The sequence below is a fragment of the Bos indicus genome, chromosome 11, assembly GCF_029378745.1.
Source record: "Bos indicus isolate NIAB-ARS_2022 breed Sahiwal x Tharparkar chromosome 11, NIAB-ARS_B.indTharparkar_mat_pri_1.0, whole genome shotgun sequence".
Taxonomy (NCBI): domain Eukaryota; kingdom Metazoa; phylum Chordata; class Mammalia; order Artiodactyla; family Bovidae; genus Bos; species Bos indicus.
The window spans coordinates 26,847,509-26,863,225 of record NC_091770.1 but is presented as its reverse complement, the minus strand read 5'-3'; the positions used below and the strand labels follow the sequence as shown (position 1 = coordinate 26,863,225).

The 15,717-nt window shown below is 38.7% G+C and overlaps 1 protein-coding gene across 2 annotated transcripts in view; it reads right to left on the bottom strand.

The window, feature by feature from the left end:
* Positions 1-15,717, bottom strand: part of CAMKMT (calmodulin-lysine N-methyltransferase) — a 425,501-nt gene that overhangs the window by 41,708 nt on the left and 368,076 nt on the right. The window contains exon 7 of one of the 2 annotated variants that reach the window (XM_019970084.2): positions 9,765-9,831. The exons of the other annotated variant lie outside the window; for it this stretch is intronic. Coding sequence (XP_019825643.2) covers positions 9,765-9,831 — 67 coding nt within the window. The remainder of the gene's footprint in view (positions 1-9,764; positions 9,832-15,717) is intronic. 2 annotated transcript variants of the gene reach the window in all.

Below are 15,717 nucleotides of genomic sequence, written 5' to 3'. Positions count from 1 at the left end.
ACTGGAACTGCTCTGCAGTTTGCTTGACCTCCAGCAATCTTCAGCAGCTGACATTGCTGATCACCCTCTCCTTGAAATTCTCTCCTGGACTTGCTTCCCACCTTGCACGGTCCCACCCTGAACCAGCCTTCTTGTCTCCAGTCCTTTCTCAGTATCCCTTCCAGGCTCCCCATGACTCTGCTCCTGAAACATAGTCATTTCCCAAGGTTGTATCCTTGGCTATCTTCTCTTCTGATTCTCCAGTTTCCATTTCTACTCTTATCTCTTGATTTTGATCTCCAGATCCTCTAGCACAACATTTTCCTGAGATTTGAACCTTTATTCTTCACCATGTGTTACTTACTGTCACAAAGCAAATACATATTTATGTTCTACAACCACCTCCAATGTAGCATGTTCCAGACTGCTGTCTATGACTACTCTTCCAGTTTATTTCCCACTCCCAGTAGCTTCTCTAGAATGGGTTCCCTATTTGTTCAGCATTTTCCATTCTCATTCAGGCTGGGACTACCTCTTTCCCTTTCTCTGGAATCACTAAGAAGCCTTTGAAAGAGAAACAAACAAACAGAAAACTCTTTTTATTGTAAAATAAAACACCGAGAGAGAAAACCATGAAACAAATACATGCCTTAACTAATTATTATGTGGCAAGTACCCCTGTAACCCCAGTCAAATCAACAAATAGAATCTTGCCCCACACCTCACAAGTCCATTTAGAGGCTATGTCCCATTCACCTCCCCTTCTGCCCCAGTGCAATGACTTCTGAAATGTTCTGTTGGCCTCTTCCCATTCATCACACCAGGTAACTACATTTGCCTGGACATATCTTTCCTACTTCTATGCCTTTGACTGTGTCCTCCCCGCTTTTCATACCTAGAATGCCCTCTTTAGCTGTTTTTCTTCACTTGCATTTCATTCGCTACACCAAAGCCCATCCACCACCTCCTTTATAAAAAGCTTTCTCAGATGTCCTCACCTTGAATTGGCTGCTTGTGTCTTAATACTTAAGCAGAGTGACTGACCCAATGAGAGAGCAGGCTTTGTCTTATATCTTGATGACTGGCAAGTGTTTACCTCTCATCTGCATATCTTGAGCTTCCTAAGGCAGACTTCACTTTACTCATCTTTGTAACCCCTGATGAGCCCATCACAGTGCCTTATGTGTAGCAGATGCTAAATTACATTTTATTCCATTGAAATCCATAACACAAGTTGTACTAGTCATAATCATAGAATCAGAGATATTTGAAATGGAAAATATAATTAGTAAAACTATCAATGTGTCTTTCATTCTGAAATCTCAAAACAGTTTACCAGTCCTCCTTAACCAGTGTAGAATGCACTGGTCACCAACATAGGGGGCTCCTGATTGTGTGCTCAGTTGCTTCAGTGGTATCTGACTCTTTGTGACCCTAGGGACTGTGGCCCACCAGGCTCCTCTTTCTGTGGGATTTCCCAGGCAAGAATACTGGAGGAGGTTGCCATTTCCTCTTTCAGGGGATCTTTCTGACCCAGGGATGTAACACTAGCGCCACCGGGGAAGCCCAGTAGGGGGTTCAAACGTTAGGCAAACCTTCTGGACTCCGAAGTAATTTTTTTGTCTATTTAATTGCAAACAAAAACACAGAACAAGAGGATGGGATCAGCTTTAAAGTCAGTCTAGAAACAGAGGAGTGATAACCTGGAGCAGCAGGTCTCAAACGTCAGTATCAGAATCATCTGTAGAGCTTACAGTGATTTAAGAAAAACAATCTGATCATCTCTATACATGCTGAAAAGGCATCAGCTAAAGCTCCATATGGATTTATGACAAAATCTTTTAAAAACAGGAATCAATAGAAAATTCCCTACAAAGATAAAAATATCATTTCTTTTTCAACTCATAGGCTAATGCACCTTTAATGGTGAAATACTAGAGGATTCCCAACAAAGTTAGACTCAAACATATTATTTAATATCATTCTGGGATTTTTTTTTAATCCAATAAAATTATACAAGAGAAGAAAAAAAGATACAAGAATCAGAAAGAAGTAAAAAGTCTCATCATTTGCAAATGATGTGATTGTTTATTTGGAAAATTCAAGAGACTAGGTTGACAAGGTATTAGAAGTAATAACTCGTTGAACTGACTAAACATTTGCTAGACAAAACCCTATAGCTTTCTTTATATACACACATACAAGTAAAATAATAGAAAATATAATGAAAGAAAAGACTTCATTTATAAAAGAAATAGAAAAAGGTAGTTTCTAAAAATAAACTTAGAAATGAAACATTTTAAATGCTAGTGAAACACCTAAAAAAGCTTAAAAAGAAAACTACTTGTTCTTGAATAGAAGATTCAGAGTCAGTCATAAGGCAGCATCTTAGTAAATTAATTTATATATATTTTTTCAGTCAAAATTAAAATACCACCATAATACAAATACAACATGATTTTAGAATATTCTAGGAAGAAGGAATAATGGGAAGAGACTAGTTTTTATAGATATGAAAATATATTACAAACTTTAGTAGTTTACACAGTTTGATAAGGCTGTATGAATAGACAAAGTCCACTTCTGAAAATTTGCTCTGTAGATATTTGTTGTTGCTCAGTCGCGCTCAGCTGTGTCCAACTCTTTGTGACCCCTTGGACTGCAGCACATCAGGCTTCCCTGTACTTCACCATCTCCTGGAGTTTGCTCAAACTCATCTCCATTGAGTCAGTGATGCCACTTAACCATCTCATCCTCCGTCATCCCCTTCTCCTCCCACCTTCAATCTTTCCTAGCATTAGGGTCTTTTCTAATGAGTTGGCTCTTTGTATCAGGTGGCCAAATTATTGGAGCGTCAGCCTCAGCATCAGTCCTTCCAATGAATATTCAGGATTGATTTCCCTTAGGATTGACTGTCCTTGTATTCCAAAGGACTCTCAAGAGTCTTCTCCAACACTACAGTTCAAAAACATCACTCTTTGGCTCTCAGCCTTCTTTATAGTCCAACTCTCACATCCATACACGACTACCGGAAAAACTATAGCTTTAACTATATGGATCTTTGTCAGCAAAATAATGTCTCTGCTTTTTAATATGCCATCTAGGTTTGTCAAAACTTTTCTTCCAAGGAGCAAGCATCTTTTAACTTTGAGGCTGCAGTCACTGTCCACAGTAATTTTGGAACCCAAGAAAATAAAGTCTGTCACTGTTTCCATTGTTTCCCCATTTATTTGCTTTGAAGTGATGGGACCAATGCCATGATCTTAGTTTTTTTAATGTTGAGTTTTAAGCCAGCTTTTTCACTCTCCTCTTTCACCTTCATCAAGAGGCTCTTTAGTTCCTCTTCTCTTTCTGCCATTAGGGTGTTTCATTTGAGAGTATTTCATTTTCATTTCATGAGTAACTAAAAAAAAAAAAAAAAAAACACCACGATGGAGCAAAATATTCTAATACTGATTGCCTCATTTTAAACCAATTGAGCACACAGAAAAATGAGGTTCAGGGAGCTTTGCCTTAATAGCAGAGATATGAAAAAAGTGCTTTCTGAAGCTGTGGAGTGTGACACTGCTGTACACATACACACACATAGCCTTTTCCTGCTTTCCCAAGAATAAGTCAACAAATCTGAGATTTGTGACCCTGACTCAAATATCATCTGCATATCTGAAGTTATTGATATTTCTCCCAGCAATCTTGATTCCAGCCTTTGTGTCATCTAGCCCAGCATTTCGCATGATGTACTCTGCACAGAAGTTAAATAAGCAGGGTGACAATATACAGTCTTCACAGACTCCTTTCCCAATTTGGAACCAGTCTATTGTTCCATGTCTGGTTCTAACTGTTGTTTCTTGACCTGGATACAAGTTTCTCAAGAGGCAGGTAAGGTGGTCTCATATTTCCATCTCTTGAAGAATTTTCCACAGTTTGTTGTGATCCACACAGTCAAAGGATTTGGCATAGTCAATAAAACAGAAGTAGATGTTTTTCTGGAACTTTCTTGCTTTTTCAATGATCCAATGAAGCCTTTCCCTTCTCCAGCCCACAAAAGTCTCAAATACACACACAAAAAAGCCCACAAAAAGGAGAACTAACTCTACTAAAATATCAAAACTAGGTTATTAACATTTACTCTGTGGGAGCTTATTTGTTCAGTACAAAAGGGATATGAGCCCTTCTATAATGTATTAAGCAAATAAAATGTGTTAGTAATAGGATGTACACTTAGTACTTTCATCTTCCCATATCCAAGATAGCAACAGATGGAAACAGGACTGTGCCACCTCTATAATTCTCAGCGGTTCTTGAGATTCTGTTACTGTAATTCTAGCAAAACTCACTAACAGGTATGTTTTATCAGAAAATTTCTTAAAGAGAGCCTTCAGCTTCCTTATCTCAGTTACCTTCTTCTAACCGTCCTCTTCAACTTGACAAAGGACAGATAAATGCCTACTCACAATGTCAGTGTGTCTACAGATGCTGCGTGTGCATGCCTGAAAAGAAGCCTATCCTGAAATGAAAGTCAGCTATCTGATACATAAATGATGTCTCAATCTCTTGAGCTTGACTTCCTTCTACTAAAAATTGCTTGGTTCCATAATCTTTACAGATTCATGTCTTACCCTGTTTTTCATTTATCATGTCATTTATTTTATCTTTCAACGTGTGCTCCAAATACAAACTTTAAAACCTTTCATGTAATAGGGATAAAGTGTACTAATTGCTTCAGGGAATATAAAATATATTAAGCAGAGTTCTTGCCTTTAAGTTCTTCCCAGAATGCAAACTCCAAGAAGGCATGGACTTTCTCAGTTTCATTCATCACTACATCTCTAGCAACTGAGAACAGTAGTTGACAGAGAGAAGGTGATCAAAATAATTACCCCAAAAATGAATGAAACAATGTACATGAAAATAAACAACACACTTTGAATAATGAGAGAATATGCCATGTTTGGCCACCTGATGCGAAGAACTGACTCATTTGAAAAGACCCTGATGCTGGGAAAGATTGAAGGCAGGAGGAGAAGGGAATGACAAAGGATGAGGTGGTAGGATGGCATCACCAACTCAATGGACATGGGTTTGGATGGACTTCGGGAGTTGGTGATGGACAGGGAGGCCCGGCGTGCTGCAGTTCATGGGGTTGCAAAGAGGCAGACATGACTAAGCAACTGAACTGAATTGAAGCCATGTTTTCTGGGGGATGATTCTAAGGCCAATAGAAGTTAAAAGAGGGCAAAGGTTAGGGCAAGCTGACATAGTCTGAGAAAGCAGGGGGAAATGGTAATTAAGTTGCAACCCCATGGACTGTAGCCCGCCAGGCTCCTCTGTCCATGGAATTCTCCAGGCAAGAATACTGGAGTGGATAGCCAGCTGTTCCCTTCTCCAGGGGATCTTCCTGACCCAGGGATAGAACTCGGGTCTCCTGCACTGCAGGCAGATTCTTTACCAACTGAGCCACCAGGGAAGCCCAGAAGAAAGGATTTATATGGATAAGGAAAAGGGGAACAAGACTGGAAAAGACTAGAGATGAGGAAAACCCAATGTGCTAGAGGAGAGTGAGGAGGTTTGGGTGACCCAAGGAGAGGATGTATGTTGGGGAACAGTGAAATGAATGAAGATGAATTCTACATTGAATGAAGAGAGTGAGGAGAGTGAGAGAAGACTGCAGAAGGCTGGGAAAAGGTAGCAATTTCATCCCACTTGGTTGGAATTTATATTCTTAAAGCATTTTTCACAGCCCCAATTTAATCTCTAAAGCAAAATGAACCTCGAGAAGATACAGATCTTAAAAAGTAGCAGGGCAATGGAGCCAATAGCCAATCCTGGGGGCCCACATAAAGGTAAAATTTAGGCTATAAAAGACTTAAAAGTTATTATGAATTCCACAGTTTACTAAAATTAATGGTTTATCAAAGAATAATAAAAAAGTCACAGGTCTAAATTCACTAGCAATTTGCACACAAAGATAAACTCTCTTCTTAAGTAGAAAGTTACTTTTAATATCACAGCAGGGTATATTTAATCAATTTTTAAAAATATTGTAACTGTTAATTACTATTAACTGGAGAATGACGCCATTCACTAATTCTGGAACACCTAGAAATATGCAGACATCAGAAGTTCTGAATGGTTCTTTATTAGACAGTCACAGTTTTGAAGACAGCTTCAGATAAACCTAACAATTGAGAAGCTGTAAATATCCTTGCTCTTTCACCAAACTCTAGCTATATTTAGTGGCATGACTTTCTTTGCTCAAGAGTTATTCGCTATAACTTTGTATTTATGTTCTCACAGGCAGAATACTTTGGGCATATTAGTTAAATTGATAGATGGCTGCATGGATGGACCAGTGAATGAACCATCAAATGACTATATTCAGATCTTTGAGAGGCAATGGCTATATCCTTCACAAATGTGCATCCTACATCTTTTAGCCAGGCCTAAAGCTTCCAGGCTTTTGCAAACATATCTTTCCAATTGAGCGATCATACTTGTGAGCAACAGTCACACTTGCATTAAAATGGAACAGAGGGAGTAAGAGTTTGGAAGGCAAGAGCATTATTCTAGGCAAGGCTACTGGTGGTTACGACAGCAGGAGTAGATTTACTGTCAAGCTGCTGCTGCTGCTGCTGCTAAGTCACTTCAGTCGTGTCCAACTCTGTGCAACCCCATGGACTGCAGCCTACCAGGCTTCTCCGTCCATGGGATTCTCCAGGCAAGAACACTGGAGCGGGTTGCCATTTCCTTCTCCAATGCATGAAAGTGAAAAGTGAAAGTGAAGTCGCTCAGTTGTGTCTGACTCTTAGCAACCCCACGGACTGCAGCCTCCCAGGCTCCTCCCTCCATGGGATTTTCCGGGCAGAACTACTGGAGTGGGGTGCCATTGCCTTCTCCCACTGTCAAGCTAATGATGCCTAAATATTGAGACCCCGCTCCCCCCCACAGGCCCCTCCCCAGGCCCACAAGGAGCCCTAGTGATGGGTTCATGTGGTCGTTGCTTCTATACAATTTGCCAAAATAAGGTTTAATAGAATTCATCCTCCCAAAGAGGACCCTCAATGTAAGTTTTGGGCCCCACCCCACCTGGGTCTGCCCTGTAGGAAGAGGCTGGTCACAGGAGGAATGCTGGTTCCTGAGACAATTGCAGGGCAGAGGGAACAGGAGCTTGGGGTGCCTGTCAAATTTCTGGATCGCTTTATAGTTCTTTTTTTAAAAACACCAGTTCCTAGGTTCACGGTTCTCATATCACGATTTTCCTTTCTGCTTTTACATCTTCCTTGCAAATGAAGTCACAGGAGACATTCAGCTGTTACAAACTTCATGTCAAGCTTTGAAGTGCTTTTTAATAGCAGAAATATTTGGCTCACGTGTGGGCTTTATAGCTATGGTAAATACCTCTTAGCTATCTGTCGCTACTGTTATTCCACACCTCCAATTTGGAGAAGAAATTCTGCATATGCATTGAGGCACTAAAAAAGAATATTGAACTATATCTTAGCTCTTTTGTGAATGATTTCCTTTTATTTCGTCTCGCATGGAGCTAACGCTTTCATCATATTGTACTGGTTATGGGTGGGAAAGCAGTGGATACAGGGGATGCTGATTATTGCATCCTTGGTTGGCAGTTTCCTCTTAGCTTCTTGAAGGTTAAGTGGTCAAGTAGCTCCTTAATATGAGATCAAGGCATTTCAAAGACTGACTCATTCACTTGCTTTCTGGCAAAGTGCTTTCGTAGACTTTGGACAAAATGCTTACAGTGGTTTAAAAGAGAAGAAACTGACCACAATGAATATGAAATAAAGACAGAAAAAAAAAAATCTCCTCTTCTTGGATGTCCCTGTATGACTACTGCCATATAGACTATATGTCCAGGTACATCTCAGAATCATATATTAGAAATAGTATTTTTTGAGAACACCAAACAGAAACAAAGGCATTTTGGATATAACCTGTGTTGAACAATAACATTTTGCTTCTTTATGTAACTTCATTATTTTATGAAGGGATATAGAAAATACTACTGCACTCCATAAGTTAAACACTTGACATTTTTATTCCACCAAAATGCAACATTTTAGAATTCTAGATATGTTTATTAATTAGTGATTATTAACACCCAGTAAACAACATTATGTCTTGTAAAAACACAATCTCTCTTCACAGCATGATGCTGAAATCTATTATTCCCTGATTCCATATGCTGAAATACACTCAAATGGTCACAAATGACCTTAAGCATTAAATAAATGTAAATGAGGACAACACAGAAAATGTGCTTTTGATTGATAACTAAAAGACCAGGTTGAAAATCACGTCCAAAAATGAAGTCCTCCACAGAAGGGTATGGCAGTCTGCACTGTGAAATAAAAGCTGGCCTAAGAATGAAGAGTACCCAAGTAATAGAGTGCTGTTTTTCTGAACCTACTGGAAACCTACTGGAAACAGAACTGGTTGTTCATTTATTTGAGAAACACAGAGCATACTGCCCCCATGCCATCGGCCTACTGTGAACATTCTAATATCACATTAAAAAAAATAAATATGGACACATTACATTCACCAGCTAATATAAGAGAAAAAAAAGTTATTGCTACTCCATGTCCACATCCCGTATGTTTTACACTTTAATTTTTAAGCATTGTTGCTGTTCACCTGGGCTTCCTAATGGCTCAGTGGTGAAGAATCTACCTGCCAGACAGGAGACATGGGTTCATTCCTTGGGTTGGGAAGATCCCCTGGAGGAGGAAATGGCAACCCTAGTATCAGCACTCTAGTATTGCCTGAGAAATCCCACGGAAAGAGGAATCTGGTGGGCTCCAGTCCATGGGGTCGCAAACGAGTCAGACACCACTTAGCAACTAAATAGCAGCAGCAGCTGTTCACCCACCTTTTCTTTTTCCCCCAAGCTGAGCAGAGTGCGGGGTGGGAAAGCATCCTCAGACGGAGAAAACTCAAAATGTCAAAGAATGACGATTTAACAGTAATTAAAGAATTACTTCAAACTTAAGACTGTTCTCCCAGTAATGTCTGTGGTTAAACACGTAAAAGAAAAATGCACAGATACAGATACTTCTTGTGAAAACTACTAAATGGATATTCATTACTTGAGGGCAAACTTAAAATGTAGCATCATAGTAGCGTTGCTTTGGTTGAGCATAAGCATTTCTCCTAGTTTCGATAAGAAGGAGAAACTTCTGTTTAGGGAATGAATACCTAGACCAGTTTGAAACCATAAAATAGAACAGGGTTTCTCAGTGTTGGTACTATTGACATTTTGAGCCAGAGAATTCTTTGTTGGGTGTGGTGGTGGGATGTCTTGAGCATTGGAGGATGCTTAGTAGCATCTCTGGCCTCCTTCGGCTAGATTCTAGTAGCCACTGTCTTATCCCAATTATAACAGTAAAGAAGTCCCCAGGGGGAAAACTGCCTCCCCCGCCACTCCCCCCACCCCCCCAGGTTGAGCACCAGTGAAACAGACCCATTCACAAGGAGGTCCCAGGCTGGGCTTCTCCCAACCTCATAGTGTACTCTCTCAATCCTTAAATCATCCTCAACACAGTGTTTAACATAGCTATCTTTCATTTTTCTCATCTATTATTTGTAGATAATGAAAATGCCTGCCTGCTTCATTACAGATTGTGAGCATTAAATAAGATACTTTTAAAGTGCTTAAGACAGTGCCTGACCCACAGCAAGTGCTTAATAAATGGTTTTAATAATCACCCATAGTACCGAGAAAAGCAGTTTTAACCAGAGTGTTTCAAGACAAAAAGGTATCTTACCAGCTTGATATGTTCCCAGTCTTAAACACACCAGCCTTCTGATTCCTTGCGATGATGTCTCTCACATCTACAGGACACAGTTAAGAAAGCTTCTGCAGTGACTGTCAACCAACTCCCCCCAGTCATACATGGGATCCCCTGGGTGAAAACAGCTTGTAGTGTGTGAGGAAAGAGAAGACCGGTCTAGCACTGACTCTGCAACCAAATGCTGACTTTCCTGCCACAGGCAAGCTCTTTTAATTCCCTGGACTGTAGCTTTATCACCTGTGAAATAGACATTCAGGGAGCACATTGACAAGGCCCAGCGTGATAGGTACTGGTCAAGGGAGATGACTGTACCTTAGGTGCTAGGCCCTGATTGCTCTAAAGAGCTAGAAGCCCCATGGGAAGCCTCTTTCAGTCAGTGAGGAGAGCAATGGCAGTTTTCTGAGACTCTCCAAGTTGAACTATTTCCAATCTCTTAAAGAAATGCCAACAGTGAAAGACTTGGGAGGGGGAAAGTGAAAAGAGAAAGATGGAGAAAAGCTTGGAGACTCTTTGAGTGAAAACTCATTACCAGGACTTCTCTGGAAGTCCAGTGGTTAAGACTTTACCTTCCAATGCAGGGGGTGTGGGTTCAATCCCTGGGTGGAAAGCTAAGATACTACATGCCTTGTGGTCAAAACAACCCAAAAACATAAAACAGAAGCAATATTGTAAACAAATTCAATAAAGACTAAAAATGGTCTACATAAAAATTTTTTTTTTTAAATATAATTACTGAAGAAGAAAGTCAGTTCAGTGAAAGGCCCTTTGGAGAATTATCTTTACAGACTTCCAGTTTGGCCATTGGCCATCTGCTGGCATGTAAGAACTTGCACAAAAGGAGCCATATTTACTGAAGCCATGCTTTGAGGAGCTGGTCCATTACATCACACTGTGCCAGCGTCATGGAGAAATCATGTCAGGTTTCAACACTGGGAAAAACTGGCCTTCAGATCAACTAGTTTTGCTTCAACTTCTGGACACTAACAATCTTGTAACTGCTCCTCTTTCTCTTTTTGCTCTGGTCCCTGTGCAACTCAGAGTCAAATGGGTGATCTAAGCTGCACAGCCACAGTGCCCCTCCCATGGCTTATCTTTTTTGTACTGGCTCTCTTCCTGCCTTCATGATGTTTGCTTGGCTTTCTACTGTCTAACTGCCCTTGCCTCCTCATTTATTTTATATGGTATAGTCTATGTGTCCCTGTGTTGTTGTTTTCCAGTTCCTCAGTTATTTCTGACTCTCTGTCACCCCATGGACTGTAGCACGCCAGGCTCCTCTGTCTTCCACTGTCTCCTTGAGTTTGCTCAAATTCATGTCCATTGAGTCTGTGATGCCCCTTTAAGAAGCCTCAAAATCCCTATTTTGGAATAAGGCAAGGTTTAAATAAACAAGAAATTAAAAAATTCCAGTGAAGGCTGCAAGCTGAACTAAACTGGGCCCATGGGGAGGGCACCTAGCAGATGAGCGACGTTCCCCTATTGCTCAGAAAAACAGAGTTCCTGAACGCTTGAAGCAAGCGCTGGCCAAGATCTCCCTGCAAGAACAGAGCCACGGGACACTTTAACCTAAATCTCTGCTTGAAACACCAGGCACACCCATTTCTTCTCTGAGTGAATAAGCAGGTACTGTGATAGCGGGAGTGGGTAGGAAAAATCAATTAGGTCTCCTAATGAAGGGCTTTGTTGAGGTTTACAAAAGTGCTATAAAGCAGACTCTTTTTTTTTTTTCTCGGTGAACTTTCCTGTATGCAAATTAAATACCGTTAAATTACATTCATTAAAAAAATAAAAGAGACTAATTTGCCTACTTGTTTTGATTAACTAAAATGACACATCGGCCTACAGTTTTGTCTATTTCAGGAAGAAAGTATTTCAGGAAAGTCTTCTAAATGAAATGTCTTGTAGAAAAGGACAGCTGACATCTTTATTCTGAGAACTAAATTAGTAAAGAGCCAACTGACAACTGGCTTTGATTAAGCTCCCCCACATGATGGCCACACCCTTCTCGGCATTTCCATGACATCCAAACCACACGCTGTAATGTGCCCGGCACACCTGTAGCGTCGTATGAGTACATGACCAATCTATCAAGCAAAACATATTATTTTGTTAGTGGAGGTATACTTTTTTATGAAATAGTCACAGGGAAGTTAAATTATATAACTCGGAAAACCTATTAATAATTTTTAGTAAACATCTTAACACTATATACTTTTATACAATTTATAAGCCTGTGATTCCAGGTGGTCAGGCTGAAGCAAGCATATGTATTTATATTCTAGAAGCAATTTTTAATGAAAAAATTCACAGCAGTATTTAGGCTGCTTTATTTTTAGAACTGAGAAGGAAATATATTTTGTGGGTTAGGAGGTGTTTTTTATATTAAAACAAGTACCAAGAGGAAAAAAAATGGCAATCATGTACTAAAATATTGCTTTAAAAGATATATCCTGATATTCTGTGCCCCACCTTTTAGTTTAGGTCAGGTTTTCAGGTGGTTCCTCTGGTTGGCGCTGTGTCCAATCATAGATTTTATCATTCTTCTGTGTCAGTTCAGGGTAATAAAGGAAATTCAATCAAATCGAGTCAATCTGTCCAGGACAGTGCTCAACAGCATGGACCAAATCCTATTCTCTGAATGCACCCACCTTCTGGAAGACTTCAGTGGGAGGTGCTGGGTGCAAAGAAAGTCTTAATGTGATTTCTGATTAAATAGATAAAAAGCAATCGGCTTCAAGCTCCTCATCTTGGCAAGTGGACTTCTCGACGAGATTCAGGATATATGCTTGTGGCCAAAATAAACCAGGATTCTATAACTAGATTTTCTCTTCAAACAAAGGATAGTTCAAGAGTGAGGCTCCATCTTAATTTTGCTTTATTTGATTTTTATCCTTAAATGTATATATATACATTTAAGGATAAATATATATATATATGTATAATAGTTATTTGAACAAATTATATATATTTGTTATATACTAATTAGTATATAACTAATATATAGTTATATATAGTATATAACTAATATATAGTTTATATATTATATATATAACTAATACATAATACTATATATTAGTTATATACAGTATATAACTAATATATAGTATATATATAGTATATATATACATGTAAGGATAAAAAATAAATATGTATAGTAGTTATTTGAACAAATTATATATGTATGTTATATACTAATTAGTTAAGCTAATTATATATAAATCTTGTTTACAATATTAGCCTCCTCCTACAATTAGTGATTATTATATTTATCAGTAGCTGATACACATTTTGAGAACTGGCATTGTATAAGTATTTTTATAATAATAACACTGTGCTTCACAAAGCATTATTTTCTTGGTTTCTGCTACCTTTAGTTTCGTTGCATGTCAAAGATGAGGGTAGGAAGCAATGAAATTATAAAATAAATCCTGTTCATTTTGATCTCTGGAGAATTTTAAAAATGCTTGATGTGGCAATATTTGCTAATTTAAAGGCTGCAAAATATTCTTGAAGGTGCTTATTACTCATGAATTGAGAGTACCATCTAGAGGTGCTTTGAACTCTGTTAGCAATGTCAACTGTTAAGTTTATAGATGAGAAGTCTTCTCTTCCAGTGCAAGATGATACAAAATCTTTCTAGTTTTCGGTGAAACAGTTTAATGAGCGTGACAGGGAAGCTATGAAGTCAAATGATCCTGACTTCCAGTGCTCATTCTGACACTTAGTAACTATGTAAATTTGGGTAAAATAACTTCTCAGAGCTCCATCTCCGGAATAGGAATAATGTGCTTATTTTATAGGCTCACTGGAATACCACATAGTAGGTGCCTGACACATAGCAGGTGCCTAAATCATGTCAATTTATTATCTTTTTCAATAATTCAGGCAAAAGCTCTGGAGGGATGAGAGGCTGAGGAGGGTAACTAGAGTGAGGCTTGGCAGGTAAGCTTTATTTTCTTTCTCTGTTGCTCAAAACTAATTATATGAACATTTTAACTGTAGGATTTAAATAACTGGAAAGAATCAAAGAACTTCTGCCCTGTAGATTTTCAGTGTCTTTCAAATGTATAAATGTTCTCTAGCCAAAGTATACTCAGTTCCTCCAAGAACAGAGCTTGGTCTGTCTTGTTCACTGCTATATCTTTAGCACTTGAAATGTCATGCAGTTAATAGTGGCTTAATTCATTTAGTTAATTAATTAGCTTCATTTGTTAGTTACTTTCAATTTAATTTTCAAAGCTATTTGTTGAGCTCCTACCCAACGTGAGGCACAGAGGAGTGCACTTTGGACCTATCTAGTATATAGAAGAAGAGCTGACCCTGATATTGGAGGAACGGGCCTGGGCCCAGGATGAGAGGCTGGATGATTCCTCAACCATCCACAGGCTGCACAGTCCACATGAAGCTTAATTTATTAATTATTCAAGTCAGGGAGTCTGTTAAATAAAATAATATTGTAAGCCAGGGGTATCTCCTTTAAAATGCACAGGAGATTTATTCATTTTTGGAGAATCCTAAGCTCAAGATCATGATCTAGACTGTGCATACTGTGGGGATAAGATGCTTGGGTTAGGAGCATGAGGCAGAATTGTCAAGCATTGCCATAGTTGGCAGATAACCTGCCTGATGTTCACTAAGGATGTGTCAAGGCAGGGTCCTTTTGTTGGGCAAATTAGTGAGGGTACCAGAGAGGGTTGCTCATCTGAGGTGTTGTACTTCTGTTCATTATAATTCGGAAAGGTCTTAGCATCAATAATAACTCAGTATACCATTTCTCTTCCCTATTCTTATGTCATTGTCAAACCAACTACAGACTTTATTGAGTATCTTGTGGCACTTGGAGGTTTCTTTCTTTATTACACTAAAAGGGCTGTGCCAAAGGAAAGAGAACACAGTTCATATGATTTCAGGATAATTTGAAAACTGGATGAACCAAATGATCTCATTTCCAATTTAGCCTTTGTTTTCCCCTTTGGGTACAGATAAGATGGCATCTGAAGGGAGAGGCAGCTCTCAGTTAGGGAGGCTATGGGTTAAACCCAGTAATGCAGTTTAAGGATCAAGGAGAACCTCAGGGACATCTAACGATGAGTATGAGAAAATATTTAGGACTTATGACATTCCCTTATCCCTCAAGTCTTAATCTCTTTTCAGATATCTCCGCTTATAAATTTCAAATCCACATCTAGCTTTCCAGGTTCAAGGTAGAGAGCTCTAGAAGACATAGCCAAATCCATTTGATATGTTTTAGGGAGACAATAAATAAGCTTGCAACTGGTTGATATGCTTCTATGATATAAAGATTCAGAATGTCTCCATTCATTGCCTCATGTATTAAAAAAATAGAAATAACAGATGATAAATAGGAAATATCAGAAAATGCTGTTTTTTTAAGGTTAAAAATCAGACTCTTGGAAGCTTAAGAGACTAGGAAGTAAGGTTCAGTTGCATTCATTCAATTCAGATCCAAGAAAAACAAAAATAATTTTTTAAATAATGAGAATAATATACAGGCCAATACTCAGATGTGATGTGCGACTGCCAGGTCGATTTTCAATTACATTTCACTGATGTATTCATTTGTTTCTTAATGTGCTCATCTTGCCCATTAAGAATAATTAGCAGCTTTGCTTAGAGATTTTCTGGCTTCTGGCAATGTTTCTCCCTCTTTTTTTTGTTGACATCCACTTTTACTTTTTAGAAAGTAATTTTTGGATAATATCCTACAACTGCTATATAATTTAGGCTTCCTAAAATTTTAAAAGAAAGATGTAAACAGTAATTTTTAAATGAGTTTGTTTCAATCTATATGCATCAACAGTATGTGATTCAGTGAATTCGTTTTTCTCATAGAAAGTGGGCACAAAGATAGAAAAAAAAAAAACTTCATTCATATTAACCTCACTCAGTAAAACAGCTTACCATGAAT